Below are 22,761 nucleotides of genomic sequence, written 5' to 3' on the forward strand. Positions count from 1 at the left end.
TTCCTAATGGCTTGCTGCATTTGCACATTAGCCTTCAATGACTTATCACCAAGGACACTGTGCACATCTGTTTCTCCTACCGAAGGAATAACATCACATCTTTCACATTATACTACATCTGCCATGTTCTTGCCCATTCACTAACTCTGTCTAAATCCTCCTGGAGCCTTGTTGCATCTTCCTGACAACAAACATTCTCACTTAGCTTTGTATCATCCAGATATTTGGAAACATTACACTTGATCCCTAACAATAAATTATTGATAGCTATTGTGAACAGCTGGGGCTCAGTACAATCCTATGGTGCCCCACTTCTCACAGCATGCCAACACAAGAAGGATCAGTATTCCTAGTGTCTGTTTTCTGTCTATTAGCCAATCATTAATCCATGCACTACATTATCTCCTACCCTATTTATTTTACAAGCCAGCCTCCTGCATCAGGGAAGTGGTGGGGAGGGGAAATCTTTATCAAAAACCTTCTGAACATCTAAATATACTACATCTGTCAATGGTGCTTCATCTAGTTTGTTAGTTACCTCTTCATCAGTGACTGAGTTCAAGAAGCTGTCATTTTAACGGAAGGAAAGCCTGTCTCAGCTCACAGTTGTGTTTAACAGACTATCCACAGTTTTTGCACGTACACAAATGCTTTCTTGTCAAGAAGGTTGTGTCACAGTGAACTGACGTCACTGCCAACCCCATCTACGTATGTGTGATGGCTATTTTGGCATTTGCAATAATGACTTTGAAAGTTAAAGTCCTTGAACAAACAAAATGAGTATATAATTTATCAAATATATAAACAGAAATCAAGCAGGGATACTGATGAGCTTTGTCATAAGAAGTTGCTGAAATGTGTTTCAGAAAATCTCACGTACAAAAAAATGAGATTAAATACTCTCCTGCAGACATGTTGTAGGCACAGGTGATGAATACAAATACCATTTACTTAAGAAAGTCTGCAAGTGAAGATGCTTTACTTTACAGAAACCTGATGATTATTGATAGGAAAACATCATTAATATTCAAGGAAAGAGAATCCAGCTAAAATTATTTTTAAGATGCATTTAAATTTATCACAGATTTTAATAGCAAGATTATGATCTGAGAACATTATGCTTCACCAGCTTTTTGAATTATGTTACGACAACCACAGAAATAAAAATGAAAGGTTTGCAGAAAGAGCCCCTCACATCAAGATGTTATCATTTTATCACTATGTATTCTCATAATGTAAGAAATAAGAAAGCCAATATCTGTAAAACAGCAACACATAGGTAATCAGTTAACCTGTTTTTTGAGACGTTGATTGATGGATAAATATTGATGAGGACAACAAGAATAATGTTTCTGCCCTAGATCAAAATAGTATATTAGGATGTCTGCATCCATGTGAAAGTGGAGAGAGGTCTCGTTCGAGCAACAACAGTTCTGACACTTTGGAGTCAAGGAGCACCCTCCAAGGATATCATAGCTTTAGCGTACATGTTTATGGAGTGAGACGTGAAACAACAATATTTTAACTCTGAGGCAAGAACTCCAACAGGTGCAGTGCTATAAAGGACAGGGTTCTGAAATTAAAGGCTGCAAAATTCAACTCCACAGTGCCACAGCACCTCTAGCACTAAAGAATTCTTCGAATCTAAAACTTTTGGCCAGATCAGTCCTCTCAGTCACAGCAGTACACGTGCCATTTTGGAACGATTCAGGCCCCATTGACCACCTTTTGGAATCTTTCCCGGGTCAGCATGAATTCAGTTAGACAAGTGTCCATTCACAGCAGTTGTGTAAAGGAATCACCACTGGATTTCCAGTGCTTTTGATTTTCCTTTAAACCTGCAGAGTTGATAGTTTTGGATCTCATTGATGGGTTTCAAAATCTTTTCTAGATTTACGAGGGACTAGTGCTGGTCTTGGACATGGATAGAAGAAGAGTTGTGAGTTCCTTCTGCAGAAAGTGTGCTGTTCATCAAAGCAACTAGAGTTACAGTTTGTCTTAGGTCACAGCATAAATTGAATATGGGGCAGAGGTAGCAGAGAGAATAATTTGTGTGCAGAGGGTGAAGAAGGAGGGCTTTCAACAAAAGATCTTACTCACTAAGGGAATGCAGGCGCTACCTCCAATTCAGACAGGAATCGTAGTGAGGTACCCACATTTCACCATAAAGATGGCAACTGAACCTTTTGCAATCAGACCTGCAGTGTGAGGATGGCATTGCCCGTATGTACATCGATGGATCCTTCAAGGCAGAAGAAGGCAACAGTAGCAATATGTCACAGTTTTCCAAATCAACACTGCAGCAGGGAGGTAAAGAACCCCCTGCACAGGAAGCAGTAACTTCACTGTCTTCTCCCTTATCAGAGGGAAATAGCAAGACAGAACAAATGGCTTTGCTAAGCCAGTGGAAATGCATCCCAAATGCAAAAGCCATCACACCATGAATAGTTGATATGTAACCATACGCAGATGATCATGTTTTTGAATGCTTACTTTCCTGAATCAGCAACCATGACATGTTCATTTTATCATAGCCTGCTACTCCAGCTGTCTGTGGACCACTACTAAGAACCTGCTTGTTGATAGCCTGCCCATGATTCCCTTCCATCATATGTCCATGTGTATGAATCATGCACTTACAATGAGAACATTATAACCACCAGGAATAATAAAATTATACAATCATACAGTGCAGAAGAGGCCCTTCAGCCCATTGAGTCTGCACTGACAAAAACCTGCTCTAAATGTATGTTAGTCCCACGCAGCACTTGGCCTTTGGCCTTGTATGTTATGACATTTCAAGTGCTTATCTGAGTACTTTTGAAAGGTTGTGAGGTTTCCTGTCTCAATTACCCTCCCAGGCAATGTATTCCAGATTCCTAACACACTCTGGGTGAAAAGACTTTTTTTCAAATCCCCTCTGAACTGCCTTCCACAGAAAATTATGTCCCCTTCAATGAAGGGTAACAGCCACTTTCTATCCAGTCTGCCTGTGTCCCCATAATCTTACACATTATAATCTCTCTGCTCCAAAGGAAACAACTCAAACTTATCCAGCCTTTCATCACAGCTAAACTGTTCTATCTCAGGCAACATCTTGGTGAACCTTCCCTGCACCTCCTTCCAGCGTGATCACATTTTACTGGTGGTGTGGTGATTAGAACTGCACACAGTCCTCCAGCTGTGTCCTAATGAAAGTCATATACAGCTCCAACAAAATCTCCCTGTTATTATAATCTATATCACAACTTATAAAGGCAAACAGCCTGTATGCCTTCTTAACTATCCTATTAACCTGTCCTGTTACTTTCAGGGTTCTGTGGACAAGTACCCAATATCCTTTTGTTCCTCTGAGCATCCAAGTATCCTGCCATACCTTTCCAAACTGCATCACTACACATCTTTCAAGGTTAAAATCCATCTGTCACTGATTGTCCATCTGGCAAAACCATCTATATCTTCCTGTAACCTAAGACTTTCTTTCTTGCAATCGATTGCTTGGCTATCTTTGTATTATCCGCAAACTTACTTATCATCCCCCTACGCTTTGTTCTCTATAATTTATATATATCATGCACTGATCCCTGTGATATGGCACAAGACACTGGCCTCCAGACACACAAACAGCCTTCTATCACCACCCTCTCTCTCCAACTACTAAGCCAATTTCGGATCCAACTTCCTAAGTTACCCTGGATCCCATGGGTTTTTACCTTCTTTATCATGTGGGACCTTGTTAAAGGCTGTTCTGAAATCCATAAAGACTACACCAACTGAATTACCATCATCTGCGCTGGTTACCTCCTTGAAAATTTCAATTATATTTCCTCTGACAAAGCCATGCCAACTATCCCTGATCAAATTCTGCCTCTCCAAGTGGAGATTAATTTTCTCCCTCAGAATTTTTTCCAGTAGTTTCCCCACTATTGATGTGAGACTCCCTAGTCTGTAAATTTCATGGACCAAATTTGAACTTCCTTCCGCAGTGGCAGTGGATGCTAGGTCGGCTGTTAATATTAAACCCAAGATAGAGAATTTTTTTATTAAGTAGAAGTGTTAAGGGATATGAGCCAAAGTCAAGTATATGGAATTTGGCCACAGATCGGCCATGATCTCATTGAACGATGGAGCAGGCTTGAAGGCCTATTTCCATTTCCAAGTCATGACCATCCAAGAAACAACACTTCGTTGCCCAAACTGCTCAGGGGAGTTCTAACAGCACTTGCCTGAATATGTGCCCAAGCTTGCATAGTCTGGGCATCCTTTATAACTTTGTTTTTACGTGGACATAGCCTTGCTGCTGCTTAGTTTTTGGTGGCGTATTGGTGGTAGAAGAGGAGAAGAGGTGGCATCCAGAATTTAATTGCTTTGATTGAGCTGTTCATGAGTGGGATTTAGACACTGAGCCTTGAGATACCATTTCCACACCACTGCTGCTCCTTAATGCACATCTTTCAAGATATATTCTACATTCCATCATCATGTTCGCTTAGCCATAATCACAAAATAGGAGACATCACCAAAATAAAAAATCCATATGAACTTTATCTATCAGCACTTACAATAATGCACATAAATCTGAATTATCCCCTGCTGTGTATTCACTTAGTGCCTTTCCCGTCAGTACCTTCTTCTGGTCTATTATTCCTACTTAGTGCCAACAAATGCCTGAAGCGTGGCTGTTGAAAGGTTCCTGCTTTGGACTGCACTACCTTGGAATAGGTGGCAGCCATGGAGTAGCAGTTGGTGAAAGTACAAATTGTGGCAAACAGCAAGAAGACAGCAACTTTGTAGGTTTCCTCTGGTTGCTCCAGTTTCCTCCCACAGTACAAAGATGTGCAGGCTAGGTGGATTGGCCATGTTAAATTGCCCAGAGCATCTGGTTAGGATTAGCCATGGCAAATACAGGGTTACAGGGATGGGGGATGGTCTGGGTGGAATGCTCTTCAGAGGGTCAGTGTGGACTTGATGGGCTGAATAGCCTGCTTCCACACTGTATGGATGCTATGATTCTATAATTGTACTCCATGGATCCAACTATAAATATTTGAACCGAAGACCATTTGGATCCTTGAGCCAGCTCCCCCATGCGCTACAATCATGGCTGACCTATTTGTCTTCTGACATCCACGTTCGTACCTACCATGATAACCTTTTATTTCCTTGCCTAACAAGAATCTATCCACCTCTACCTAAAAGTTATTAAATGATCCAGGCTCTATTGCATTCCTAGGATAGTATACAATTTGTGAGCTCAATTACATGTTACAAGTGTGAGGTGACGCACTTTGGTAGGAGTAACCGGAAGGCAAAGTACTGGGCTAAATGGTAAGATTCTTAGTAGTGTAGATGAGCAGAGAGATCTCGGTGTCCATGTACACAGATCCTTGAAAGTTGCCACCCAGGTTGACAGGGCTGTTAAGAAGTCATACAGTGTTTCAGCTTTTATTAATACAGGGATTGAGTTCCGGAACCAAGAGGTTATGGTGAAGCTGTACAAAACTCTGGTGCGGCCGCACTTGGAGTATTGTGTACAGTTCTGGTCACCGCATTATAAGAAGGACGTGGAAGCTTTGGAAAGGGTGCAGAGGAGATTTACTAGGATGTTGCCTGGTATGGAGGGAAGGTCTTACGAGGAAAGGCTGAGGGACTTGAGGCTGTTTTCGTTAGAGAGAAGAAGGTTGAGAGGTGACTTAATTGAAACATATGAAATAATCAGAGGGTTAGATAGGGTGGATAGGGAGAGCCTTTATCCTAGGATGGTGACGGCGAGCACGAGGGGGCATAGCTTTAAATTGAGGGGTGAAAGATATAGGACAGATGTCAGAGGTAGTTTCTTTACTCAGAGAATAGTGAGGGAATGGAACGCTTTGCCTGCAACAGTTGTAGATTTGCCAACTTTAGGTACATTTAAGTCGTCATTGGACGAGCATATGGACGTACATGGAATAGGTTAGATGGGCTTGAGATCGGTATGACAGGTCGGCACAACATGGAGGGCCGAAGGGCCTGTACTGTGCTGTAATGCTCTATGTTCTATGTTATGCTCTATACTTGCAATCCCCATGCCTGGATATCAAGCAAATCAAATTTTCCTCCAATGTTCCTCACGTGACTGAAAGTGTTCAAAGAAATTGCCTGAACACAGCAGGCCCAGCAGCATCTCAGGAGCACAAAAGTTGACGTTTCGGGCCGAGACCCTTCATCAGACCCTTCAGCCCTCTGATGAAGGGTCTAGGCCCGAAACGTCAACTTTTGTGCTCCTGAGATGCTGCTGGGCCTGCTGTGTTCATCCTTCCTCACATTTTATTATCTTGGATTCTCCAGCATCTGCAGTTTCCATTATCAAAGAAATTGCCTGGGTATTTTTGTATTACTTTCGAGCCTCCACAATATACTGGATGTTTGAAATTGACTCCAGGGAAAGTGATTAGCTCAAACATTTGTTGAGGCATTTGGTAATATCCAAGTAAAGGTCATGCTAATATAAACTACATTTAGTTGATAAGATATTCACGAACAAATATTTCCAGAAATATAGCAGAGCACTGTTGCCTGTGGATCACACAGATCAAATTAAATAATGGATAATGTGGAGTTTTGACAGGGAACCCATACCACAGTAAAATGTGGGAAGTGAGGGGGAATGAAATTTACTAGACTGATTAGACATTTTCTATTCCATTCCTCTTCATCTAAAGTCCTATACCTAATGAGCAGTTTAGAATTATTTATAACTGTAATATCCCAATTATTTTACACTAGATAGCTTTTAAATAGAGTTTCAATTAAGTTTTTACTTACAAAAATTAATTTTCTTTACCTGCCATGCTTCAACTTTCTTTATATCAGGACATGATCCGTTTGCAAAAATACCCTTGCCTGGTTTGCAGTCATAGATGTCCTGCAGAGCATGAGCAATTGAATATACTGCGACATATACATTATACGAAATACGTAGGTGAGTATAATCCAGATAAGGAGTTTCCACACTCGTGATATTCTCTTCTCCAGTGCATGGAAGTCTTGATCTTGTTCTTGTGGAATGTTGCACTTTAACATTGCCATCCTGCATTGCTAATCCATGGGTTGGTGTTTTTGAATTTTTTAGCTGTGTTAGGGATTCGTCAGTGAAATAACAATTGAATGTTTCTTCCCAAAATTCCTTGACAAATCCATTGTCCGACGATCTGCTGGGATGGACTCTTTTTAAAAACTCATTGAATCCTGGGATGCGGCCTGCTGGGAGGGCAATTCCAATGGTTCCACCAACAACATGGAAATATTCTGGCTTGGCTATCAATGAGGAACTTGCCCATGCTTCACTTGCCAGCCATATTCTACCAGTGATGTTTCGGCGAACTATCTCTTGTATCAGTGGTTCCAAGTCAGGGCCATTTGAGAAGACAACAATCACTTTGGCTGAGGAATTCTGAATGATATCTGCAAGCTGTTCCACCTGTTTCTGGGTATAATACTGAGAAATCATCTCACTGAAATCTATGCAGATGTCCCGTTCTTCAGCTTCTTCCCGAAACTTATCTATCCCTGGACGCCCATAATCGTCATCAGCTGCCAAAGTGCCTACCCAATTCCACTGAAAATGCTCAATAATTTCAGCCATTGCAGTAGCCTGCTGCCCATCATTGGGGATTGTGCGAAGAAAAGCCTTGTACTCATTCTTGTTGCTTAAGAGCCTGCTTGAGGAGGCATAGCTGACCTTCAATAGAAACAAGAAGTGTTAGCAAGGGTCACTTGTGCAAAGGCTAAACAGTCATTAATCAAAATTCTAAAACTTTTGTGCAATGAACATTTGAGCTCATGTTGACCAAGAAATTAATTTCACCTTAGCTGATACAACCGTCCAGAAAAAGCTAAGAACTGAAGAATTGACTTGAATACATATTCAGAATGTGAAAACTAATAAATATGCAGTGGGACATGGATTTAATTGAAACATTTTTTAGTCCACATCAGAGAATGTAAATCCTAAGTAGATGGTCCTGGAGATGTCCAAATATTAGTTCCTCAGGAGGTTCGAAGTCTTGAATCAGTTCATCATGGACATTTCCTGAAGGCATCTTGCCAAACTAACCTGGTGGACAAGCAGTGCCAATACTTTAAAAATCACCATCTTAATTTCTTCATCTCTGATTCTTGACAATGATCAACATGAGATATTTACAAAATATTACAATCTGCTCTCCACCAATGCATCTCACAGGTGCTATAAACTAGGGTTCGGAATTGCTTGGATCTTGCAACTGATGAGGCAATTTTGAATGAGTGAATGCCCACTTTGTGAATCTGGCTGGCTTCCTGCAGGAGCAAAGAATGACAGACTGCACATGTGGTTAGCAAAGAATCCCCTGACCTGCTTAGTGTCTTTGTTACCTTCAAGGGCTTCCATTCCACCAAAGTGCAAACTCCACAAGATTTTCGTTCATGTTTGTGCTTTAATACTCACTTCCTGAACCAGTCAAACTTTCCTGAGCCCCTCACAACACACAGAGAGTCTGTGACTGTGTGGAGACATGGTACCTGCTGAAGACCTGGCTGCTAACATCAGTAAGGTGCCTTGTCAATGATGCTCAGGAAGGTTACATTTGAAGACACCTGACCATGAGAGTTTCTACCAAACAAGCAGTCTCCTGTATATGGACAGTTCGGAGGATGTCTTTCAAAAAGCACCAGCTCACATATCCAGGATGATTACGGTATCCATGTACAGAACGACTGGGGAAAATGGACAGACAGAAAAGGGTGCAAACAAATAGTTTAAATCTTATAGAAGAGTTAGGCAGAAGCTTAAAAATATGACTTGTGTTAAATATCCATATACATAATAATATTGTGCAACTAGAGTCTGTACCTTTCTTTTTGTGATACAGCCCATAATTTGTTAGTAGTTTTCCACATCCATTTGTTTTCAAAGGCTGCATTTTTTGAGACAGCCCATAACTGGAAAAGAATCCAGAATTCCAGATTTGTTGTGAGGGTTTGATTATTGGAATTCCTGGCTGCAGCATCAGACTTCTGAGAAACCAGCCCATGGCTTTGGCTGCTAGGGAAACAGATGCAGCGATCAAAATAGACACAGAGCTTGTGAAATTAAGTTTTTGCAGGAGGGGAAAAAGTTAAGTGGAGGGCGTGCGTCTGTGTGTTAGACAGCTATGTTAGCAAGCTGTGACATGGCTGAAAAAGATGGCCAAGAGGACTGAAGTCAGGCAGCCTCCAAGTTCAATGAGTAAGGATTTCTGAAGCAAAATGAGGGCAACTGCCTGCAGCCCTGAAGCCTGAAGGATATCACCTCCAAAATGATACCCCCTTCAGCTCTCAAGCCTTTCACCCTTTAAGATTTAGTCTTTGCCAGGCTGCTGTAGGCTCTAGGTGTCCTAACAGCCTCAGCAGTAACTGTGGTGATTTGTGGGACTTTCTGATTGTACTGGTAGCTCGCACCGCAACGTGCAATCCTGACAGCTGCCAATTAATTGGCTCCTGTCCCTAAAACATAAGGAACGCCCCAATGTCCACTCATTGGTACTGGTGATATGAGTTCTCTCTTGATACTGGGGACTGTACACTAATAGTGAAATTCTGGCCAATTTAGGATCTTTCAGTTTAAGTCCTTTCCTGTTCTGATCAAAGGTCATCAACCTGAAACACATACTCTTGTTTTTCTCTTTCAATTGATGCTGCCACAGCTGCTGAGTATATTCAGCATTTTCACTTTTTATTTCAAACATTCAAGCATCTTTAGCTCCCTTATTCTGTTAGTTGTTTCAGGCCTACCTTTGTGCTTTCATTAGGTGTTCACTGAAATTTGAATGGCTACGCTTTCAAGGGACTAGAAAAATGTATTCTGCTAAAAACTTATTCTTGGATCGTATTTAATTCGTGCACGAGATTGAGAATAGATGTCTAGGAGTGAGTAACAATGAAGAAATTCAGGAAAACCTATCCACCAAAAGTGGAGTTTTACTTATAAATGCCACTCCTAACTTGTTCTCATTTGTCTCTGAAACAGCTTCAAATTATACAGTGCACTGGCAAGGAACTGAAAGTAGAATCATATCCTATAGACCGATATGTATAAGATTCAATTTTGCTATTTGTACAAAAGTTACAACTGACATGCTATTGTTGCCATATAATTTAGACAATTGTGTAGGAATCTGAATGTTATTACAATCATCAATTTTAGTAATACTACTAGATATTAAGATTTTTTAATTATGATCAAGAGGAGCTCATAAATGGCCTGAAAGTTTTATTACCATTCATTCCACATGTTGAAAGAATGAGCGTGTGAAACTATGCAGAACCCTGGGATCACTGAAGATGATTTTAATTTTGAACAACAGTATAAAGCAAGCCATAGTGAATTAGTCACCTGTTTCATTCCATGCTTGATCCCCTGTTCCATTGCTCAGAGTTAAAATAGCTCCTTGTTATTTAAGGTCTCTTGCAGGGAGTGAAGGGACAGGAGTTGTGAGCATGGGAGTCAGGAGCAGTGCATGTCAGGTGGGGAACTGAGGGGTGCATGAGCTGTACTTGTGGGGAATCAGGGTGGGTGCTGTGAGGGTCTTTATGGGGAGTGCAGGAACTGTGAAGCTGAAAGGGAGTTGCAGGGGATTGAGGATGGTGTGGAGCGAGGGAATGCTGGAGCTGTGAGGGTGAGGAGTGGTGGAGACAGAGACTTTGTGGGTGGCTTCTGGGGGTCAGCAGGAGGTGTGAAGGTGGGGAATCAAAGGATGAGTCCTGTGAGAGTGGGGATTGGGCTGTCTAAAAATAAAAGATGAGTAAAATAATCAAGATAGAGCTCAAATTAATTTTTATAAATGAGTGTGCACAATGATGTAGAGAGACAGTATGGGGTTTTGTGGAGATAAGCTGAGTCTGTGCTGAAAAGTCATGAAAACTATAGGTGCCTGATTTCAGACCAATAGGAGGACCAGTTTTGTGTACAAACCCAGATCCAACCAGATCAAAACTATCGAACCCTAGTACATCTCAATCTGGTTTCATACTGGACCATGCACGCTTTTCCCATTAGTAAATAGCAGCTCAGAGGGAGTGTTAGGGCCTACAGCTGAGGAGGGAAACATGTAAAAAACATTTTCAGCTCCATTTCAATTCAGGCTATGCAGATAGCAGAACTACATTTCTTGTTAAAGGACTCCACCAGAACAATGAATTGTCCAAAAAAAGGGAAGAAATAAGACCATTCAGCCCAGCAAATCCAATCTGCATTTGCTTCAAAAGCCTTTCCTGATTATTTATTTCAAAACCCTGTTCAAAATGGAGTCCAGTATCTATTTTCATAAAAGAGTAAATGAGCTTAAAGCTCAAAAGTCAATGTTATTAATCACTACTCTCACTGTGGTGACATTAATGCAAAACACCCTCTAATCTGTTATGTTTTTACATGTAACATGAAAGATTGGACTTAAATTTGATGAGAAAGCTGTTAAAACATCGTATTCACAAAGAGCTGGTTGTTTGTGTACAGCTACATATGGTCTCCTTCACAAACACACTGTTTACAGATACACTTGCTCTCCACAGTGTCCTCAAACTCACAGTCTTGTTCATTGTCGCTAATTGCACTGACCTGTGGAATGTGAAATAACCCCAGCAGATTGGCGACTGCAGCTGAAATTCCAGATCCTGTTGCCCCCACAACTGCTATCGTTGATGGGATGTGATCAGAGCAGTTACAAAACTCGTCCAAGTTCAGCGAGTCGATTTTATTCTGGGCTACAAAACTCAGAGTTGCTTCCAGGCCTTTAGACACTGTGTTGCATGTATCAAATATCCTGTATCCGAGAGTGATATTTGGAAGAAATTTCATGCTATTGTTGATCTCCTCAATTGCAAATATCATTGCCTGCAACCACCGGAATCCCCTAAAGTTGTACCTGTTAATGATAATTGAAATGTGTTTATGATATTGTTATCCGCCTTTTCAGCCAGTCAGACTAATTGTGGCCTTTCTGTTGATCAATCTGTGATTAAGATAGACGCAAGGAGAGGTGCCTCAGCCACATCAATGCATGAAAACAAACTTGCTTTTTTTTGGAATTGTTTACAGCGTAATAACTAGCACTTTTAACAATGAAGAAAAGGTAAAGGCTGGTATTTATAGTGCCTTTCGCATCCTGAAAACTTCCCAAAGTGCTTTACTGCCAATGAACTACTGTTGCAGATATAACATGGGAAACACGGAAGCCAATTTGTATTTCTCAAGGTTCTACAAACATTAATGTAATAAAATCTAGTTAATCCATTACTTTTAATCACATAAGGAGAATTCTCCTGTTCCGTTCCAAAGTAATGTCATGCAATCTTTTAAGTTCATGTGTGAAAGTAGATGTGACCTTGGTTTAAAGTCTGATCCAAATGATGACACTTCTGATATTGCAGCCCTCTGTACTTAGTAATGCACTGAACATATTGTTTGCACATCTTTCTGCAGTGTAATTTGAACGCACTGAACCCACTCACCACTGAACCACAACAGACAATTTTCAGATGCAACTTTCCTTCCTAATTATTAATTAATTAATTATTTGTAATTAATACAAATTACCTTTATATACCCATTGCCAAAATAGGTCTGACTAATCATGGCTAAGATTAATTTTGCAATAAGCTCATGTTTAGAATGTTAATCTTCCTTGGAGTAATGATTCAAGGAAGGGAAAATTTATAATGAAAAAATATTGTCAGCAGAATTACTTTGGTTACTATCAGTAATGTTTACATTGCAAACATTAACAGTAACAGCCTCTTTCTTCTGTCCACTCCACACCTGATGTCTTCAGCAAATAACTATTGTCCTCACAAGGGAGTTCCATCTCCACCCTAAGGAGTTAACTGTTACCACATTCCACTTCTCATTTTGTTTTCTAAAGTGTATCTTGCTCAAAAAGACATTCCATATGAATGACTCACTGCTAGGTTTCAAACATTTCAATATAAATGAGATGGAAGCTGTGGACAGGCTGAAAGGGATTTCAAAATACTAATCCATGGAGATTTATTCCAGCATGATGAAAGAGTCTGCAGGTATTATTGAAACAACACCCATCATTATGGGACTATCAGTTGAATCTAAGAAGGTACCAGTAGATCCAAAATGAACTAATGTGTTTCCCAAAATGGAAGAAAACCGGACACAGACAACTATTTCACCAGCACCTTCCAAACCCACAATGTCTACCATCAAAAAGGACACGGGCACCAGACACATGGGAACCGCTACAGCATTTCCTTTTCTAACCACTCACTATGCTGACTTGGACCTTTTCTTCGCCATCTCTGAGTCAAAATCTTTGAACTCCATCCCTAATAGCATTGTAGGTGCAACTCCACAAGGTGGCAGCAAAGCTGACTTGGTCAGCTGGGCAATGCCTGTACAAGAATAAAACTAAGAGTCGAACGTCTATAGCTAAAGAGGTGGATTCAATTATTTGGGATCAGCTGTTAGGAATACATAGTAATAAATTGGTAAGCAATAACTAATATGGACTTAGCAGGCAGAATCTTGCCTGTCCAGTGATTTGAGGAAACGGCCTGCCAATGGGAAGGTTCAACTCCTAAAGACATTGCACAGAGTCCCACATGCAAAAGGATACTTAGCCACATTCAAAGCTATGAGAATCAGAGGAAAACTGGGAATGGAAAAGAAACCAGCAGAAGGTTAATAACTAAATCACTGGCCAATTTATGATTGGGTGGGGAGAACAATGGATTCAGATTCTCCAGTGGTCACTGCTCTGACAACTACAGTCAGAGAAACAAATACAAACTGCCATGGTAACACTTGCCCCAGAGACTCGCACCACTTGACTAAATCATCTGCTAAATGAGGGCCTACAAGGATATTCACGTCACCTGCATATAAATTGAAGACCTTCGGGCCATCCAATATCTAAACATGGTTAAAATCTCCAGTTAGGTTGATCCAAAAACATGGAACATTGCCTCAGGAAATTCAATGATGATGGACTCAAGGTCTTTGCAAAAGAAGACCTATTCAGTTAGTGACTCACAGCCAACCTAATGTCACTCATTGAACAGAACCACAGAAAGTGCACAATACCTCGTTTGCCCTGAAGTACATTGTAAGCATCACTGATGCAGGTGTTATTGGCTTCCTCGCCAGGAAAATTGGTTTGTTGAGAATGATCAGGACATCCAGGAGCTGCAAAAAACTGCAAGCACAGGTTGTTCTGGAGCTAGAAACACAACCAAATTCAAGGGAATGAAATCAGATCTACAGACAAATGAAGGCTGAGATCCAACGTAAACTTCTGATCTAACAAATAAATGGTGGTTGGAAAGAGAACAGGACATGCAGTAATTCACTGACAACCATGACATGCATGTATTCATCAGTTAAAATCAAGACACAGATACACAGCCCCATCACATTGTCTGTACTAAGAGGTAAGAGTGGAGTAACAGTTAATAAGGACAGGCAGGCAGCAAGCACTCATCGGGAGGAGTTCTTCGAGGGTCTCCACAGCTGATACTCAGTCCTTGATGAGGGTGTCTTCAACCACTTCCCACAGATTCTAACTACCCACTGTTTCAGCACAACCTCTGCTCGACATGAAGTTGGGAAGGCCATCGAACAGTGAGGCCCCAGTGGGGCTGCTGGTGCCGATAAACAGTGGAGAAGATCCTTTGCCAAAACAATGGGAATCATTCCCCTGATCTGGAAGGAGGAGAGCACACCAGCAGACCTCTGAGTTGCAGGAATTGTGAGCAGCTTCAAGAAAGGTATCAAGACTGCTTGCAATAGCTACAGTGGGTTGTCTGCGACTGGGAAGTTAAAGGCATGAATCTTCTTCAATTGCTACTTCCCCATGGCTGAAGAGTTCTTACCAGAGTCACAACGCGGATTCTGTCCATCAAGATGCACAGGGGCCATGATCGTCACAGCAAGATAGGTCCAAGAAAAATACAGAGAGTAGCAGCAATATTTGTACATGGACTCTTTGACCTCACGAGGCTTTTGGCTCTGATATGTGGGAGAGATTTGGCTGTCTGCAGAAATTTGTCACCATTCTCCACTTGCTCCATGAAAACATGAAACAGATCCAATTCAGACCCAGAACAGCATGTACAAGCTGGGGTCAAGCATGGCTGCATCATGGCACCAATGTTCCTTTCTACCTTCCTCATCACAACACTTCACCCCACCACACGAAATGGAGCAACCCTACAGAATGGTGGGAAACTGTCAAACTCAGAACCAAGATCACCCAACTTCCATCACTGAGTTGTAGTACACAGATGATATTTGTATGTGTGCACATGCATAGACTGAACTCCAAAGCAGCATCAGTAAGCTCTTGGAGGTGTTTGGAAGAATAGACCATAGGCTAAATATCTAGAAGACAAAAGTCCTCTATCAATCTGCTGCCACTGCACAACAATGCTCCCGTCACCATCAAAGTCCACAACGAACCACAATTGATAAGGATTGATAGTCAAACCTTGGGAGCCTACTCTCAGCGAGAGCAGACATCAATGATGAAATATTGCCTCCAGCATGCTAGCACAGCCTTCGACCATCTGAGGAACAGTATTTGTATAATAAAGACCTCAAACCTCAAACCTGGCACTAGGCAAATGCTTTACTGGTCTGCAGTGTTACCTGTTCTCCTCTATGCATTGGCAAAATCTTGCACATTCAAAGGCAGTATAGATGCTTCATATCAATGTCTTCTCTCCGGCCAATGTTGAGGTGCTGGTTATGGGTAATCAGTTGTGTTGGGGTAAGCTACATCAGCTCCTTGTCTGACACAACACTCCCAAACACAGATCTCTAATTGGAGCTTTGTCACTGCAAGCACATATGAAATGGCAGAGGAATCACTTCAAGAATGTCCTCAAAGTTCCCTGTAAAGTTGCAACATCCCTACCAACTTATGGAAATTTCTCTCCAATGCCATTCAAACTGTAGTAAAAACATCTATGAAGGTGCCAAACATTTTGAGTGTCCCTAACATGCCTATGTGCAGGCTAAGTGAAAACGGGCTAAGGAGTTTTAAAAATTCCCAGCATCCCACCCTCCCGGCTCATCAAATACGACCTGCCCCATGATGGCAAATTGTGTGAATCCAATATTGGGCTGGTTAGTCACCTCAGGACCCACATTGCCAGAGTGGAAGAATTTCATCCCCATTCCCAAATTACTACCAAGGAAGAAGAAGAAGAACCTCTAATTGACACGATAGACCATAATTCAAGAACTCAAAATAGTGAAATTTGCTGATGGGATGGGACCAAACAGAAAAGATAATGAAAGGAACTCAGTGCATTGGACAAATTACACATGACACTTATTGTTTCTGACTTAAATAAGTGCATGGATTGAGAAAATTATTAACTGACTTAATTGTGATTTAACTTCACTGTGAATTACAAAGGTAAAAGATTTCACTGGCAATGAGATACAATGAAACACCTGTGCTGGGATTTCCATTCAATTGTTTGGCCTTGCTGCAACTCTTGTAGATTTGATAACTCAGATCTACGTTGAGATGAAACATCAGTTGCTATGTATGCAAGAATTTTACTTGCAAAGGTTTTTTTTCTTTAATGGCTGCTCCATGCTTATAGCTGTAGCTTCTAGCAACTTCTACAATGTATTGACTTCTGTTGACTGCACTCAGGCTTAACTAATTAAGCACGGTGAGCATCAGTAGTAAACCAACTCACATAATTGAACACAGAACCTTTGAATACTGATTACATTTGATCTTATGCCAATTCCAAGGGCCTGACCATTCATTAAGAGGGCGAAATTTGGTCTGGCTGAGGTTCATACAGAATTCAAGTTTCTTAATGCTGTTCCCTTGCTGGTGGGCAGTATCACCAATATGTTCACTTCAAATTTCAGATGTGAGGGGTGTTGCTCACAAGAAAGTGAATAGCATTAAACAAACCTGAATCCTACATCGTCATTGGCTAGAGCAGGCATTGCTATCTTAAGGGAATGGTGAAGCCCTTGGAATCCAAACAAGATTACAGCAAAACCAAACAAATGGTTGGATATCCCATCCTGTGAGTTGATATTAGCAATTAGCTCTCTAATGTTTGTAATTCACTTTGGAATTAAGTCATTCAATAATTTTACGAATCCAGAAAATGTGTTTAGATCAGAAACAGTAAATGGGACATCACACATACTTGTGGCACTCTCTTCACTGTTCATTTTCCCAGTTATGCATCACTCCCCCAACTAATCCTCTACTTTTTTCTCTTGTTTGGATAGCTCATTATCCATCTCTAGATTTTACACACAGATCAATTGTATTAAGCTGCATTATAGCCTTTCATGTGGTAATTATCAAAAGTTTTTGAGAAGTCTAAATATACTTCAGCAGATTATTCAATGTCCACTTAGGATATCATTCTCTCAAAAAAGACCTGATGTGGAGGTGCCAGTGTTGGGCTGGGTTGAACAAGGTCAAAAGTCACTTCACCTGACAAAGGGGCAATGCTTCGAAAGCTTGTGATTTCAAATAAACCCATGAGACTATAACCTGATGTCATGTGTTTTCTGACCTCAAAAAAAATCAAACAGTTCACCAGTTGGGATCTACTCTTTCTGACAGTGTGAACTCTCCATTAATCATAAGAAAATCATTGAGCTCACAATATTACAGTGCGATATTGCTAATTTATAGTAAGTCACAGTAAATTGCAATAAAATTTCACTACGGTACAATATATCTGAATGAACACTTAGTAATGCATGGCGTAGCTCACTGCGAACTCAAAATAGTTCAATGTGGTACAATATCAGACCACCAATACATAGTATAACCCATTGAGAATTCAGTTAATTAGAGTGTAATTTACTTGAGAACTCAGCAACTCATTTAAAACTCTTTGGAACTACATTAGTTCACACTTCAACTCAGGAAGAATTCAGTCTGCAACCTAAGGAGAGGTCGGTGAGGATTCAGCACTCATAATCTATTCACTGAGAAATAAATTAAATTTAGTGTACTGAATCAGCATTAAGTTGAATAGAATGTAATTCAATAATTTATTTTGTAATTTGATACAAACTAATCATGCAACTCATTATTTTATAGTGCACCTCCAGTAACTTATTTTGGCAATTTTCCAGGGTTTCTGTCTCTTAGTGGCAGAGTCAGAGAAATCCCAAGGAAATTCCTACATTACTGTAATCTAATAAAATGTCAGTATAAAACAATGAGATTCAATTCTTCACAGTTTTCTATAATACAATAACAGTACTTGTGGCACTCAGTAAGAATTCAATCACTCACATTGTTAAAAAATGAGAATTTCATAGATCACAGAGTAACTCAATTAGAAGCTAATATATTACTGTGCCTTGTAAGTACTCCAAAATTCACAGCAGGGTTCAATAACAATTCAGTAACTTGCTGCATAACTGAATGCAAAATAAATGAATCACAGCATTATTCAAACATGAAGCCCAGCCACTTCATGGAGTGTGATTCTGATACCTGTGTGTGATACTGATACTGCACCAAGTAGCAAATATGCTTAACTTACTTTGTGTCTCTACTACTCCTATTACAGCTTGCGCCAGGTTCCATTCACCCATCATCCCATGTTTATTGACCTACATTGCCTCCCTCCATGTTTTAACATTATTATGGGTTTTTTGACTTCCTCCATAGCCTCATCTCCTGTCTACTTCTTTGGTTTTCCTCGGTGTCAGAACACTCATCTACTTCTGACTTCTGCTACACCTCTGTTTTTCATTTCTCCACCATTGGTGGCTATGCTTTCAGTTGTATAGGCCATAAATTCTGAAATTTCCTTTATAAAGTTTTTCACTTCTCTAACTGTCTCTCTTTAAGACACTCACTGAAGTTTCCCTAACCAAGCTCCAAATCAGCTATCCTCAAATTTTGTTTCATAATGCTCCTGAGAAGCATGTTCAGATGTTTTACTTTTTTAAAGGTGCCATTTGGATGCAAGCTGTTATTGTTGGATAGGTAATGAAAAGCTTAGTCCACACTTCTGTAAAGGACAATTAAATGTTAAAAATTGTGATGCTCTGTCAGACTTCAATCCTAACTTGGCAAATAACAGAAAAACTCAGCCACATCTCAATGAACCAAATTCATCAGGGAGTTGGGAATGATATTACCAGCTTTCACTAAGACTCAGTGAGATCTCAAATGCTCTTTATTATTGTTGTTACATTGTGATGTATTACAACAGAGTATTTTAATTTTCTTATTAAATTCGTGGGTGCTATAATATAATCATTACATCCTAATTAACCTTAACATTGTTCAACTCTCACAGTGCAACTGTACTAAAATATTATTTTATAATTAATGCAATTGTTTTGTTGAACAAACTACTATTACTGGGCCATCGAATTATGTTGTTTAATGGACTATGACAATAGAAAACCTACTACCACTTTTGATCAAGTTAGAATGAAAATTACACTTCAAATAGTTCATTGGTGGTGAAGCACTTTGGGACACGTTAAGAGAATGAAAGACACTTTTATACTATGTTCTTTCTTTCTTTAATCTTAATAAAGCACAATGTAATTCAATGTGAACCTAGCAAATTATATTGCTTAGTACATCTAAATGTAGCTTAATCGTTGTTATGAAAACTCCACACTGTATCATGCATCACAATGAAATAGCTCATAACTCATTATAATCTACATAAAACACTGTAAATGAGCTAAAATTTGTATTACCTGTCTCAGGAAGAGCTATGAAAGAGGGATTTTATCCCACAAATATTTTGGGCTCCTAATATTTGAATGACAAAATTATGAGTATGATATGCTTAGTTAAATGAGACATAACCAATACACATCAGTAAAGAGGGAGAAACGTACGTTTTTGGAAAGAGGAGCAAAACATAACTACATCTCCGAAAATCCCAACATAAATGGGAAATGTTACTTATGATCTGTTGAGTCTTGCAGAAAATAACTAACATCCAGATGAGGCTTTAGTTCACAATTGTATTCTTTAGTGAGATCTGTGTTCGATCTCAGAAATTACTGCTGGGACCAGTGAGATTTTGGTAAAATCATGATGTAATTTATAACAATGATACATTATGGTTGGCCTAGTAGTGTTATCGCTGGATTGTTAATCCAGAGACCCAAATAATGTTCAAATCAGGGTTCAAATCACGCCACGGCAGATGGTGGAATTTGAATTCAATAAAAATATCTGGAATTATGAATCAAATGACTGTGAATCCATTGTCGATTGTCAGGAAAAATCCATCTGGTTCACTAAAGTCCTTTAGGGAAGGAAACTGCCATCCTTACCCAGTCTGGCCTACATGTGACTCCAGACCCACAGCAATGTGCTTGACTCTTTACTGTCCTCTGGGCAATTAGGGATGGGCAATAAATGCTGCCTAGCCAGTGACGCCCTCATCCCGTAAATGAATGAAAAAAAGCCTTACAGTGAGTATTGTATTTTAGATAAATCTTAGTAAATCATGTAGGGTTAAGTGAGAGTCAAACACTGACCGTATAAAATCACAATAAGCCTAAGTAGAATCTCAGTTAAGTCTCACAGTTAAGTCACTATATAACTGAACTAGATCTCAGTTACACTTCAATTATAGTTTCAGAGTGAGTCATAATATAAGTCATTTTATACATATGTATATAGAGACAACAATATCATGGTCAAATCGATAGTAAACTTCAGTTAAATTCAATGTATATCAATGAACCAATGTATAATCACAATTCTTTTTCACTCAACTCTGATGTGACTCAGTAAAATTACTGTGAAAGTTACACATTTATAATTACAGGGAGATCAAACCGTGTATATTCCAATAAAGTTTGGTTGAAACTATGACTCAAAAAACTAATACAATATTACAGTTCAGGTTTTCACCATCATTCATCAGTGAAAAACTAATAAAAGATTGTTTCAGAATTGGAGCTAACGTAGTTGAATGGCCAATTCTGACAGGAAGAAGATAGGATATATTTCATATTTCCCCTTTCTGTCAAATGAAAGAAATACTGTTGATGATTGTTTTGAGAAAATCTATTTTTATATTGGGCTATTTTTCCAAATACTCCAGTCTGAATGAAAGTGTGAATGTAAACATATAAGTGTTTTCAATAAATACATTTTACCCAAATATATTTGAAATGTCTGTTGTACTTAAGGTCATACCTAATACATTTAGTTGCCTCTGGTCTAGATTTTAAGTCTTGATCCTTTACAGACACTCCGAAGTGTATTGGGAAAAGGCCTCCTAATATAATGTCTCCCTTTTTCTGTGCCCTTTGGTTGGGCCCATATCCTGAGACACTGTAAGATTGTAGAAGAGTAAATCCTAGGAACAAGATGTGGTAATAATAATGCCCCATTGTACAATCCTCTCTTGCTGATTTCTTTACCAAGTCAGGTGGTTCCACTCCGAAAAAAACACTTAGAGAAAAATCGTTGAGGCTTTTTGCTTATCTTTGTAATGGTGAGGGAGGACTCGATTGTAGAATTTTTGAAAGATGAAAACTGTTGCCTTCTTGAAGTCTTCCATCTTGTAAAAAGGTTATCAGGCAGTCTTATAGCTGATGAACAAACAATTCAGCTTTGTTCCATTTTCAAAGATTCCTTGGAGAAAGAAAGTGCAGAAGTTGAGTAACTGTAAGCTTGCACTTTGGAATTACAAAACATAAGTTTTTTTCTTGTTTTCAACCCTTTCTCATTTCATTCTATGAAACTCATTCACTTTGCCCTGGCCTTGATTTATCAAAGAAGTATGGTAGAGAAGGCTGAGTTTCTAAAAACCAAAAGAACTGTATTGCCGTAAATCAGGATCAACAACAAAATTGCTGAATAACTTCAACAGGTACGGCAGCATCTGTGAAGAAAAAAATCACAGTTAACATTTTGGGTACGGTGACCCTTCCTCAGAACCGACTTAACTGACTTTTTCTTCACAGATGCTACCAGACTTGCTGAGCTTTTCTAGCAACTTTGTTGTAAGTCTGAATTTCTCATGATTTCTCATGATATCACACAAAGCTTGGTTGCAAGATTGCAAGTGGCTGAAAAAAAGCATGACTATGCTGGATGTGCACACAACATAGCACAATTCTCAAGGAAACCCTCATTAAAAAAAACCTTTTAATTACTTCAATGATATCTTCTGAGTTTTCTTGTTATAATTTGAAAGTTTTACTTGCCTATCTTTGTAAAGTATAGTTTCACTTTTAACAACTTCAGCCTGAAATTCGTAAGGGCTTGAAAGCCACCTTATATTGAGTCTCCTGATTGATACCCTCAGCCTGAATTCTGATGGTGAGGCCCAGAATTCACGTCATATGGTCCATGCTAAGGCCTGCTGGAACCTTAGTTAGTTAGGAACACCAAGGAAATTAGGAATCTGTACTGGAGAAGGTTGCACTGATTTCAAAGACAGAATGACATGACAAACCTGACGTGAGATTTGTTTAATCGTATACTTTTGTAGAACATCTACTCTACATTCAATGCTGTAGTACTTACTGCCTGCTGAAACTCTATTGATTCTGGTATGAAATTTGTAACAATGTGCGTCCTTAATCAAATATGAAGGTGTTCTTTCCAATGCTAGCATGTGACAAAAAAATACTGAGGCACTCTAGATTGACTTATAAGGAAATACCTCAAATTGGGAGAATGTGTGACTTGAGGACCCCCGTAACTAATTAACCACAGTATTGGTATTTTCTTT

The 22,761-nt window shown here is 39.6% G+C and overlaps 1 protein-coding gene across 3 annotated transcripts in view; it reads right to left on the bottom strand.

The window, feature by feature from the left end:
* The window catches only part of casr (calcium-sensing receptor), an 88,993-nt gene that overhangs the window by 24,858 nt on the left and 41,374 nt on the right, over positions 1-22,761 (bottom strand). For 2 of the 3 annotated variants that reach the window (XM_059650281.1, XM_048540223.2), the window contains 3 exons: positions 21,216-21,656; positions 11,615-11,921; positions 6,824-7,720 (listed from right to left, as the gene is read on the bottom strand). In XM_059650281.1, the coding sequence (XP_059506264.1) occupies positions 6,824-7,720; positions 11,615-11,921; positions 21,216-21,412 (1,401 nt within the window). In that variant the 5' untranslated portion in view covers positions 21,413-21,656. Of the gene's footprint in view, positions 1-6,823; positions 7,721-8,872; positions 8,973-11,614; positions 11,922-21,215; positions 21,657-22,761 lie in introns of those variants that run through there. The other variant, XM_059650282.1, reaches the window with a different exon arrangement.

The sequence above is a fragment of the Stegostoma tigrinum genome, chromosome 12 (assembly GCF_030684315.1).
Source record: "Stegostoma tigrinum isolate sSteTig4 chromosome 12, sSteTig4.hap1, whole genome shotgun sequence".
Classification (NCBI taxonomy): Eukaryota; Metazoa; Chordata; class Chondrichthyes; order Orectolobiformes; family Stegostomatidae; genus Stegostoma; species Stegostoma tigrinum.